Below are 12,638 nucleotides of genomic sequence, written 5' to 3'. Positions count from 1 at the left end.
CTGCCTCTGTGGATTTCTCAACAACCGGATAGTTGCTATTTGCAACAGTTGTTCAGTCACACACATGCAAGCCTCCCAGAACATTACAACAGCCCCGGAAGACTGCTTGTAAATCATCTGCTAATTTGTGAAATAATTGGTGTATTCTGGGAGTTCAAATCTAAAATAACTTAAGGGCATCTCATGATGGAAAGCTGAGCCATTCATTTTGGAGGCCTCAAAAAATAAAGAAACAGTCTTGGATTTGCACTTCAGGAAAGGCAAAATTAGCACCTGGCAATTTTAGAAGTCAATTCAAACTTCATGGTATAAGAAATATGGAATAACCCATAAATGGAGATATAAGGACTCTTACCTCGACATTGTGGGCATCGAACCTGTGAATTCCCACAGCTCCTGGTGTAATTTCCCTCACATCAAAATAAAAACCTAAATTAAATGTTAGAATAAGTAAACTTAAGACTTATTCAGTAATAAGTCTTCAAAGAATTACAGTTAAATAAACGTCAATCCCCCCAAGATTTTTTTTGCGTTTTGTTGAACAAACAACAAGGTGGTTCTTATGTTAAATGAAGTGACTGCTAACTGAAACCATAACTATGTATACCTTAGTTTTCCTTTGCTTTACACACCTGCAAAGGTCATAAATGCAAGAATTGGTCTCTAAGTGACTTTTTCATCATGGAGCTCTTGGTCCTCTCTGTGCTTGGTTTTTTTGCTTTACAGACACTAAGCAACATCTTCAGTGCTAGACAGTCTGGGTCCCTTCCCCCCCCCCCGTTTATTATATACAGCAGCTTGCCTTGCAGTGGGTGGGGGGATAGTTTTCTCCTTGGTAGTTTCCGGATTAGGATATTGTTTTCTGTTTGATTATTTATCTGGTATTAATCCCTGCTTATTTGGGTGTTGACTGCTGGAGAGGATCTGTTCTGGTCTTTTTGTTTTCTTTTTAGCTTTTTATTGCGTCTTTTGAATGTACGAATATGGTTTATTTCAACCAGACAAAACCAGACAGACAGCAAGCTGGCTGGGGAATTGTAGAAATCTGTGCGCCTCAGAGATGCCAAGATTGAGAAATACTGGGTGAATTCGTTCCAGCCAAGCCATCTGATGAGGCAATCAGAAGAACCACCTCTCCTCCAATTGCTTCTTTTCTGGAATAAACCCCACCTAACTAGAGGATTGGGGGAGTGGGGATTATAAGTCTTCCAAGATACCTACCCACCTTTCCACCGTTTCCAGCAGCTGTTGATTCAAGAGCTTTTGAGAATTCTTCCCACGAGCCCAACGCAAGCTCATCTCGGATCTTCTCTCGCATCAAGGAGCCATTCTTGTAGCTAAAACAAATAACAATACCCGATTTCTTTGATTTCTCCAAGAGGTTTAGTCAGAATTCTGAAGCAACATAGTTTTATTATTTGGCACTAGAAAATCAGAAACTATCTGCAGGGCTGCCAAGTAGCAGTGTGGATCGGAAGAAAAAAGCCTATTTCCACAAATATATATATATATATATATATATATATATATATATGTGTGTGTGTGTGTGTGTGTGTGTGTGTGTGTGTGTGTTCGTAGGTTTTCACGGGTCAAATGTCCAGAACTCAGGACGTTTCCACACAGCCCATTACCCAGGTCGTTACAACACAAAAGACTAATGGGTACACAACTAGGACCACACCCACACAGGATGCTACAAAACAGCCAACTAATCTGCAAACACCCCCTCCATCTACCAATCAAGATGCAATCACACAGCCAACCAACCTGCTTATAGCAACAAAGCCAACACTCCACACCTCCCCACCAGTATTTATAGAGACGGCAGCTCTGACCACACTTTGCTCGCACAAGCACGAAGCCGAAAGCACCAGCCTGAAGATGATGAGTGAGACCTCATCAAAACATCACCAGGATACTCTCAACCTTACATGGGAAAAGACCCAAATACGCCAAGACAGACAGACAGACAGACAGACACAGACAGACAGACACACACACACACACACACACACACACACACACATATTTTTCCTAAAGCCAGAAGCTTCCTGATGCCTGATTTCACCGTGATTTAACTCAAGTCTGTAAGAAATGAAGGACTAGATCAGGTGTTTCAAGCTCCTGGCGTCACATTGTCATTACATGACGTATTGTGACTTTTTTTCCCCTTTGCTAAACCGAGGATGGGTATGGCCAGCGCATGACACATCCGGCCCGCAGGCCACAAGTTTGACACCCCTGAACTAGTTCCTTGAGTTTCAATTAATGGGATCCTATTGCTGGTGCATTCCAGGTTCCAGCTCCTATAATTCCCCCAGGCAATATGGCAGATGGTGAACTATGGAGGTTTAACATCTCTGCAATTGGACAATATTGGACATAATCAAATATTCTCCTCTATAACCCAATTTACTAAGTCTCTAGTGGAAAGATAATGTGTGCAACATTATTTTCACACACCCAATCTTTTTGCAAGTTAAAGAGTTTAGGTATCTTCCACTGCATTAGTAACAATGGTAGTGAAGCTATCCAAAGCAAGAAAAAATGTAATTACCAGTAAACTTCTTCAAAGAAAGACCTTTCACTGATGTTTATAAATTAAGCAAAAATAACTAATAAGTAATCTGAATAAATGGATAATTCATTGCAATTTCAACAGCACTGAAAAAAGTGACTTGCAACCATTCTTCACACGTAAAACCATCACAATATCCCCACAGTAACATGATCAAAATTCACAGTCACGTGGATTTGAATCATCATGTGACTTGTGGGAATGTTGGTAAATCCCAGAATCATCTGATCACCATTTTCAACTTTCCCAGCTGGCTCTTGAAAAGCAAAATTAATGGGGAAAGCCAGATTCGCTTCACAAGCACATTATTTACTTAAGAACTGCAGTGGTTTGCTTAAAGAAGATTGTAAAATTGGGTGTGACACACTTAGCAATGGAAATTCAAGTCCCAATTGTGGTCGTAAGTTAAGCCCCATTTATATACACCTGAGGATGCAAAGATCTGCAATAATGGAATGTTCTATGCTATTATCTTCATTTTTGAGTAGTAAAATGTTTAGAATAAATTAAATAAGTGTGTTTCCCTGCTGCAAACAGGCCCTTCTTGACACAGATTCTTGCAGATTGAAATGTCCCTCCTCAACGTTCTAGCCAATCAGACTGATCTAGAATCTGCAATCCCTATTAAATCTGGAAACCTTAACTTTAGAAATTAATGGCATGGTTTTGAGAACGGCCATCCCAATTACGGGAATTCAATCTGGAACAGCTTAGAGTGGTCACTTCCCACCCCCCCAAGTTTGAGAAGTTGTCCAGGGAAAGAAAGAAGTTGTTTTAATGTGTTTCAGATAGGTGATGCAGAAACATCTCGTAAGAGAGCCAGTTTGATTTATGTAATTAAGACGCCAAGCTAGAAACCAGGAGACTGTGAGTTCTAATCCCACCTCAGCATGAAAGCCGCCTGGGTGACTCTGGGCCAGTGGTGAAATCCAATTTTTTTTTATTATCGGTTTTGTGGGCATGGCTTGGTGGGCATGGCTTGGTGGAAGTGGCAGCAGAGAGATACTGCAAAATCCCCATTCCCTCCCCGCTCCTGGGGGAATTCCCACCCCACTCTGGAGCCAGCCAGAGGTGGCATTTGCCGGTTCTCCGAACTACTCAAAATTTCCGCTACCAGTTCTCCAGAACCTGTCAGAACCTGCTGGATTTCACCCCTGCTTTGGGCCAATCATCAGGAGATGATAAGTTAGTAGTCCCACTTTAGGCATGGAAGCTGGCTGGGTGATATATTTAAATAAAAATAAAGCTTTCAAGTACGTTTTGAAAATAAAATCTGAAACATTAAAGAATTAGAAAAAGTGACACAAATTTTTTATTTTTATGAAGCTAATCTGATACATCATATAGGAGAAGGCACGCACCAAAGTAGGGCCATAAATGCTTGTGAATCAACTGGATTACAGAAAACGTGACCCTCCAAAGCAGGGTTTGGCTCTTTAATCCAGAGAAACAGGGTATCACTAGTGCCGAGGCTAATCTGGGGAAGAAAATAATCAAGGTATTAGCAGAAAAGCATAAAAAGCAATACAGGAATTAAATCAAACCCATTTGTTTGCCCTGCTAATTATCTTTAAATTACACATTGCAGCAATTGAATTCTGGAGAAATTGCCTTTGCTTGCCAGCTTTATATGAAACACAGAGCGGGGGGGGAAATTATAATGGAATCTAAGGATTTATTGTGGAAAATTCACAGCTACATACTCCTCAATGACCTATAGCAGTGTCAGCTGGTAACTAAAGTGGCCCTCCGATCACACATCAGCAAGTAAGCTTTCTCATCCCTTATACAGGTAGTCCTCGACTTACAACAATTCTTTTAGGGACTGTTTGAAGTTACAATGGCACTGAGACTTATGGAAATTCAGATGTTTGGCAACTGGCTCATATTTATGACGGTTGCAGTGTCCTAAGGTCATGTGATCCCCTTTTGCAATCTTCTGACAAGCAAAGCCAATGGGGAAGCTGGATTCATTTAACAACAGTGTTATTAACTTAACAACTGCAATGATTCACTTAACAACTGCGGCAAGAAAAGTTGTAAAATGGGACAAAACTCATTTAACAACTGTCTCGAAAAATAGTCATCAATCACTTTTTTTCCCCCAGTGCTGTTGTAACGTCAAACAGTCGCTAAACAAACTATTATAAGTCAAGGATATCTATAAATGAATAATGATAATGAATTAGTGGGCAGCACATGACAAAGCAACACCCATTTCTATGCTGAGATAGATCATGAATTTAGCTTCTCTAGAACTTATCAGCAAGGAAAGGTTTCAGGGGCAAGCCCGCATCTTTTCCACCAAAATCGATGGGATCTGAACAGTGGTGGGATTCAAATAATTTTACAACGGGTTCTCTGACCTAATGAGCGGCTGGGTGGGCGTGGCCATGGTGGGCGTGGCCAGGGCCTCCTGCACTCCCCAGGAGCAAAAACGGGCCGTGGTGGGGGTGAGGGTGAGGATGCCGCACTCAATGGTGGGATTCAGCCGGTTCGCACCTATTAGGGAGAACCAGTTGTTAACTTTCTAAGCAGTTTGGAGAATTGGTTGTTGGAAGAAAACTTATTTTGTTTTTTTCTACTTTACGGGGCTAATCCTGTAAGGAAGGCAGGAAGGAAACATTCTGGTGTCGTTTCTAGCCTAATCTTTATTGCCTTGCTTACAGAAACTGCCTCTCTGGTTAACCCTTGTTACATTGTAACAGCTAAGGTGAAGCGCCCACCGATGTGAGTGACGTTGAGTTGGCCACGCTCACACAGTCACATGACCACCGAGCCACGCCTACCCAGATGGTCATTAGGGCAGAGCATCGGTTGTTAAGTTATTTGAATCCCACCACTGGCCGCACCTCACCCCACACCCTATTTAGGAGGCCTCCCTGCACTTACCTGGGAGTTAAAATGGGGCATGTGAGGACTCCTGGAAGGGGCAGGGGAGGGAGGGGAAGGGTGGGGCCAGCCGGCAATTTAACTACTGTCTTGCGCAAATCATCCCAAACCAGCTGAATCCCACCATTGGATCGGAATACCTAACTCAGAGATGCTCTCTAAGACTCATGATAGCATGGATCTCAAGATTCTTACTCCAATTCACAGTATGAATGTTAGCTAATGAAGATGGTGACACCTACTGCTATGTCTCCTTCAGAAAGCCTCATCCCAGCCAAAGATGCTGAAAATGAAAACAAGGAAGTTCAGTTAAAGAATAGACTATGCAAAGCATGCAAACAAGAAAATACTCACTCTGAAGAAGTGATAGGGAAAGTTTTAGAATGTGCCGAAATGGACAAGTTAACAAAAGAAATTAAAGAGAAAGAAGAGACAGATTATTATACAATCTGAAATAAATGGTATGAATGGCTTGAGTCTAGAAATAAAGGAAAAACAAACAAAGGGGAGAAATTAGAATGTACAGAATATATTAGAAATGTATAATATGTAAATAATAAATATATAATGTATATATATATTATATATATATATATAAGAATCTAGAATAGTAAAGCTATTAGTATTAGATAATTTAATGTAAATAAAGAAAAGGCGATAAGAAAGAAAATAAAATAACAAATGTGATTTGGGGGGAAAGGTATAAAAGAGAAAGAAGACCACTAAGAAACGCTGTTTAGAAATAGGAAATATTTATATGTTATATAGAATAGAATAGAATAGAATAGAATAGAATAGAATAGAATAGAATAGAATAGAATTTTATTGGCCAAGTGTGATTGGACACACAAGGAATTTGTCTTGGTGCATATGCTGTCAGTGTACATCAAAGAAAAGATATGTTCATCAAGGTACAACATTTACAACACAATTGATGATCAATATATCAATATAAATCATAAGGATTGCCAGCAACAAGTTATAGTCATACAGTCATAAGTGGGAAGAGATTGGTGATGGGAACTATGAAACGATTAATAGTAGTGCAGATTCAGTAAATAGTCTGACAGTGTTGAGGGAATTATTTGTTTAGCAGAGTGATGGCCTTCGGGAAAAAGCTGTTCTTGTGTCTAGTTGTTCTGGTGTGCAGTGCTCTATAGCGTCGTTTTGAGGGTAGGAGTTGTTGTGTGTTTGTCAGATTGTGTATCACATTAAAACAATAAAAAAATTAAAATAGAAAATACCCACTCTGAATCCTCACAGAGACCAGTAAGACTGAAATAATCAATTATCATCTCAAGTTCTTAGTGATTTTGGTAGGACCTAAGTACAGGTAGTCCTCAACTTACAATCATTTGTTTGTAAATTGATTACAACTTACTCTTATAACTTCAAATACTTGAAGTTACATCTGAAGTTATAGCAGTACTGAAAAAAATTAACTTATGACTGGCTCTCCCACTTACAACAATTCTTTTAGGGACTGTTTGAAGTTACAATGGCACTGAGACTTATGGAAATTCAGATGTTTGGCAACTGGCTCATATTTATGACGGTTGCAGTGTCCTAAGGTCATGTGATCCCCTTTTGCAATCTTCTGACAAGCAAAGCCAATGGGGAAGCTGGATTCATTTAACAACAGTGTTATTAACTTAACAACTGCAATGATTCACTTAACAACTGCGGCAAGAAAAGTTGTAAAATGGGACAAAACTCATTTAACAACTGTCTCGAAAAATAGTCATCAATCACTTTTTTTCCCCCAGTGCTGTTGTAACGTCAAACAGTCGCTAAACAAACTATTATAAGTCAAGGATATCTATAAATGAATAATGATAATGAATTAGTGGGCAGCACATGACAAAGCAACACCCAGTTCTATGCTGAGATAGATCATGAATTTATAAAAAAAAAAAATTTAGCTTCTCTAGAACTTATCAGCAAGGAAAGGTTTCAGGGGCAAGCCCGCATCTTTTCCACCAAAATCGATGGGATCTGAACAGTGGTGGGATTCAAATAATTTTACAACGGGTTCTCTGACCTAATGAGCGGCTGGGTGGGCGTGGCCATGGTGGGCGTGGCCAGGGCTTCCTGCACTCCCCAGGAGCAAAAACGGGCCGTGGTGGGGGTGAGGGTGAGGATGCCGCACCCAATGGTGGGATTCAGCCGGTTCGCACCTATTAGGGAGAACCAGTTGTTAACTTTCTAAGCAGTTTGGAGAATTGGTTGTTGGAAGAAACCTTATTTTGTTTTTTCCCCACTTTACGGGGCTAATCCTGTAAGGAAGGCAGGAAGGAAACATTCTGGTGGTGTTTCTAGCCTGATCTTTATTGCCCTGCTTACAGAAACTGCCTCTCTGGTTAACCCTTGTTACATTGTAACAGCTAAGGTGAAGCGCCCATCGATGTGAGTGACGTTGAGTTGGCCACGCTCACACGGTCACATGACCACCGAGCCACGCCTACCCAGCTGGTCATTAGGGCAGAGCATCGGTTGTTAAGTTATTTGAATCCCACCACTGGCCGCACCTCACCCCACACCCTATTTAGGAGGCCTCCCTGCACTTACCTGGGAGCTAAAATGGGGCATGTGGGGACTCCTGGAAGGGGCAGGGCAGGGAGGGGAAGGGTGGGGCCAGCCGGCGATTTAACTACTGTCTTGCCCAAATCATCCCAAACCAGCTGAATCCCACCATTGGATCGGAATACCTAACTCAGAGATGCTCTCTAAGACTCATGATAGCATGGATCTCAAGATTCTTACTCCAATTCACAGTATGAATGTTAGCTAATGAAGATGGTGACACCTACTGCTATGTCTCCTTCAGAAAGCCTCATCCCGGCCAAAGATGCTGAAAATGAAAACAAGGAAGTTCAGTTAAAGAATAGACTATGCAAAGCATGCAAACAAGAAAATACTCACTCTGAAGAAGTGATAGGGAAAGTTTTAGAATGTGCCGAAATGGACAAGTTAACAAAAGAAATTAAAGAGAAAGAAGAGACAGATTATTATACAATCTGAAATAAATGGTATGAATGGCTTGAGTCTAGAAATAAAGGAAAAACAAACAAAGGGGAGAAATTAGAATGTACAGAATATATTAGAAATGTATAATATGTAAATAATAAATATATAATGTATATATATATTATATATATATATAAGAATCTAGAATAGTAAAGCTATTAGTATTAGATAATTTAATGTAAATAAAGAAAAGGCAATAAGAAAGAAAATAAAATAACAAATGTGATTTGGGGGGAAAGGTATAAAAGAGAAAGAAGACCACTAAGAAACGCTGTTTAGAAATAGGAAATATTTATATGTTATATAGAATAGAATAGAATAGAATAGAATAGAATAGAATAGAATAAAATAGAATAGAATAGAATAGAATAGAATAGAATAGAATTTTATTGGCCAAGTGTGATTGGACACACAAGGAATTTGTCTTGGTGCATATGCTCTCAGTGTACATAAAAGAAAAGATACGTTCATCAAGGTACAACATTTACAACACAATTGATGGTCAATATATCAATATAAATCATAAGGATTGCCAGCAACAAGTTATAGTCATACAGTCATAAGTGGAAAGAGATTGGTGATGGGAACTATGAAACGATTAATAGTAGTGCAGATTCAGTAAATAGTCTGACAGTGTTGAGGGAATTATTTGTTTAGCAGAGTGATGGCCTTCGGGAAAAAACTGTTCTTGTGTCTAGTTGTTCTGGTGTGCAGTGCTCTATAGCGTCGTTTTGAGGGTAGGAGTTGTTGTGTGTTTGTCAGATTGTGTATCACATTAAAACAATAAAAAAATTAAAATAGAAAATACCCACTCTGAATCCTCACAGAGACCAGTAAGACTGAAATAATCAATTATCATCTCAAGTTCTTACTGATTTTGGTAGGACCTAAGTACAGGTAGTCCTCAACTTACAATCATTTGTTTGTAAATTGATTACAACTTACTCTTATAACTTCAAATACTTGAAGTTACATCTGAAGTTATAGCAGTACTGAAAAAAATTAACTTATGACTGGCTCTCCCACTTACAACCATTGCAGCATTGACCACAGTCACGTAATCAAACTTGGGACACTTGGCCCGAAGCTGTTTTTCAGTTGGACTTTCTAGTTTTTGTTTGAATGTCAGTTTTGGAAGGCTGACATTGAAGACGTTTCCTTTCTCATCCGAGAAGCTTCTTCAGCTCTGAAGCTCTTCTTCTTGGATGAAAAGCAAAATGTCTTCAAAGAAAAACAAAGTAAGTCCAGTTGCCTCTTGAAAAAGCAGCTTTGGGACAACCATGACCTGGATGACTGAGAATCTCCATAGACATTTGGATAATCAGGATATATTTACAACTGCTGCAGTGTCTGAGGGTCATGCACTATTTGCAACCTTCCTAGATGGCTTCCAACAAGCAAAGCCAAAAGGAAAGCTAGATTCACTTAACAACCATAGATTCACTTAACAACTGTAGTGATTGATTGAAGAACCATGGCAAAAATGGTCATAAAATCAGATCCAACTCACTGAACAACTGCCTTGCTTAGCAATGGAAATTCTGGTGCCAGTTTTATTGTAAATTGAGAACTACTTGTAGATCTTTCTTCTTTTGAAGGACTGCATTGCATTAAATTTTGAAAATACCAAGGTTTCTCTTGGAAATTATTCATAGAGAATTTTTTTTCCTATGGAATAATTATACAGACATTTCACCTGCCTTCTCAAGATAAAACTGAGCAAAAAAATAAAGTTCCTTGCTTTAGAATTTTAAACCTCCTTACCTGGATTGTCACCAGTAAATGCTATTATTTTGCAGGCAGGATTAAATCCAAAGCGTTCAGTGTAATAGGGTGAAATTAAACCCTAAAGAATGAAATTTAACCATTTTATTTTTAAAAACAAATGATATAGCTATTTGGTTTCAGAACAACACATTTTGAACAGAAAAACCAAGACTCCCCTTCAAACTCCCCTTGAACAGAAAAACCAAAACTCCCCTTCAAAGAATGTTGGGACCTTCCCTTCTAGGGTTAACACTTCCTAAATCCCTTGGAAGAGTATCAAAATGACTCTGGCAGTTTGAATTTGCAAAAGATTAAATATGTTTTTATTTCCTTATTACAAAAAACCAGGCAATTGTTGTGGGGGTTTTTTTTGTTTTTCGTTTTTTTTAAAATCTGGTTTGTTTTTTAGCAAATTTAACAATCTTGGAAACATCCATTTCCAAAACAATTTTCAACCATCCTAATGTTGAAACAGAGGCTCTTTCATCTAGTCGTTATAAAACATTGTTCTCATTAAGCAAAGGTGGGTGGATGGATTGATGGATAAATAAGATGGATGAGTGGCTGGATAGATGGGATGGGTAGGTGGATGGAGGGATAAGATTAGAATAGAATAGAATAGAATAGAATAGAATAGAATAGAATAGAATAGAATAGAATAGAATAGAATAGAATAGAATAGAATAGAATAGAATAGAATAGAATAGAATTCTTTATTGGCCAAGTGTGATTGGACACACAAGAAATTTGTCTTGGTCCATACGCTCTCAGTGTACATAAAAGAAAAGATACATTTTGGGATAGAGATGGGATGGGATGGTCAATATCTATTGACCATCCCATCCCATCTCTATCCCAAAATATCCCAAGGTGGGTGGATGGATGGATGGATCAGTTAGCCAATGGGTGGGTGGATGGGTGGGTGGGATGAGATGGGATGGGATGGGATGGGAGGGAGGGATGGGTCAGTCAGTTGATGGGCATGTTTGTGGGTGGGTAGGTGGGTGGGTGAGTGGATAGATGGGATGGGATGGGACTGATGCATTGATACATGGATAGATGAATGGACAGACAGAATTCTTAGCAAGGATCCATCAACACTACAAATAAGAAATGCCTGAAAATGCAGCTATTTCTTCCAAAGGAACCTGTGGAACCAGATGAACAGATGAACAGAGCCTGAACAAGCTATCTTCAGGAGAAGTAATGACAATCTATGTCAGTTTAAATCTATACTAAGGGACAGTTTGATCTACTGGTTAAGGCACCAAGAAAGAAAATGGAATACTATGGGTTCTGCCTTAGGCACAAAGCCAGCTGGTTGACCTTAGGCCAGTCATTCTATCATTGCCCTAGGAAAAAAGACAATGGCAAATCACTTCCGAAACTTTGCCAAAAACCCAAGGGACTCATCCAGGCAGTTACCAGGAGTGAACACTGACTCATAGGAACAATAACAATAAATCTGTAGCATAGAATTTCCCATTGACACTCCAAATAAATACAGGATCTACAGATTCTAATTCTGATTTCTCCCACTGTTACACTCGCCTTATTCATTCCACAGTTAATCATACCAGTATTTTGCTGGAGGGCACAGGTTGGTCCAGTTTTTCTCCCAATTGGGGTGCACAAGCATCAAGGCAGACTTGATTCCAAACTTTTTCCCGAATCTGCAATAAATTCATGCCAGATCCTGCAAGAGGAAAACAGAATTATTTTCCAACAGATCCCTTCAAAAAGTAATCATTAGATTCCATATATGCAGAGAAGAGGGTAAAGAGAAAAAGGAAGATGAAAAACATATAATCCTAAAATTTAAATTCTGTACGTTTGCCATAACACACAAGATTGTTCCTCATCATCTGTTTAATGTTATTATTACTGTATCATTTATTATTATCAGACACATTCTGGGCATATGAAGCTTGCAGAATAAGACAGACCTTAGAACAAAAAAACTATCAGGTAAATAAAAACAAAAAACAAAAAAAACCAGTCTAACAGTCCTTCCAAAAAAAAGCATATTGAGCAAGACAACTGTTATCAAAATCACAGCAAACAAACAACACATTTTGCTTCTAAGTGGCAGCGTTAAATTGCCAAAGAAAGCAACTGAAGTTACAGGTAGTCCTTGACTTACAACCACAAGCCTAAGATTTCTGTTGTTAAGCAAGACAATTGTTAAGTGAGTTTTGCCCCATTTTACGATCTTTCTTGTCACAGTTGTTAAGTAAATTACTGCAGGTTATTAAGTTAATCACAAGGTTGTTAAGTGAATCTGGCTCCCACCCCATTGATTTTGCTTCTCAAAAGGTCGCAAAAGGGAATCACATGACCCCAGGATACTCATCATAAATATGAGTCAGTTGCC

At 39.2% G+C, this 12,638-nt stretch overlaps 1 protein-coding gene across 15 annotated transcripts in view; it reads right to left on the bottom strand.

Annotated features, from left to right (window-relative positions):
• XYLB (xylulokinase) overlaps positions 1 to 12,638 on the bottom strand; it is a 201,322-nt gene that overhangs the window by 130,014 nt on the left and 58,670 nt on the right. For 13 of the 15 annotated variants that reach the window (XM_058184406.1, XM_058184398.1, XM_058184402.1 and 10 more), the window contains 6 exons: positions 11,842 to 11,960; positions 10,262 to 10,343; positions 8,281 to 8,321; positions 3,940 to 4,055; positions 1,222 to 1,337; positions 356 to 429 (listed from right to left, as the gene is read on the bottom strand). In XM_058184406.1, coding sequence (XP_058040389.1) covers positions 356 to 429; positions 1,222 to 1,337; positions 3,940 to 4,055; positions 8,281 to 8,321; positions 10,262 to 10,343; positions 11,842 to 11,960 — 548 coding nt within the window. Of the gene's footprint in view, positions 1 to 355; positions 430 to 1,221; positions 1,338 to 3,939; positions 4,056 to 5,712; positions 5,754 to 8,280; positions 8,322 to 10,261; positions 10,344 to 11,841; positions 11,961 to 12,638 lie in introns of all 15 variants that reach the window. The other 2 variants (XM_058184399.1, XM_058184404.1) reach the window with 2 other exon arrangements.

Source organism: Ahaetulla prasina, chromosome 4, assembly GCF_028640845.1.
Source record: "Ahaetulla prasina isolate Xishuangbanna chromosome 4, ASM2864084v1, whole genome shotgun sequence".
NCBI lineage: Eukaryota > Metazoa > Chordata > Lepidosauria > Squamata > Colubridae > Ahaetulla > Ahaetulla prasina.
Note: the sequence above shows the minus strand (reverse complement) of the source record. Positions and strands in the feature narration are given on the sequence as shown.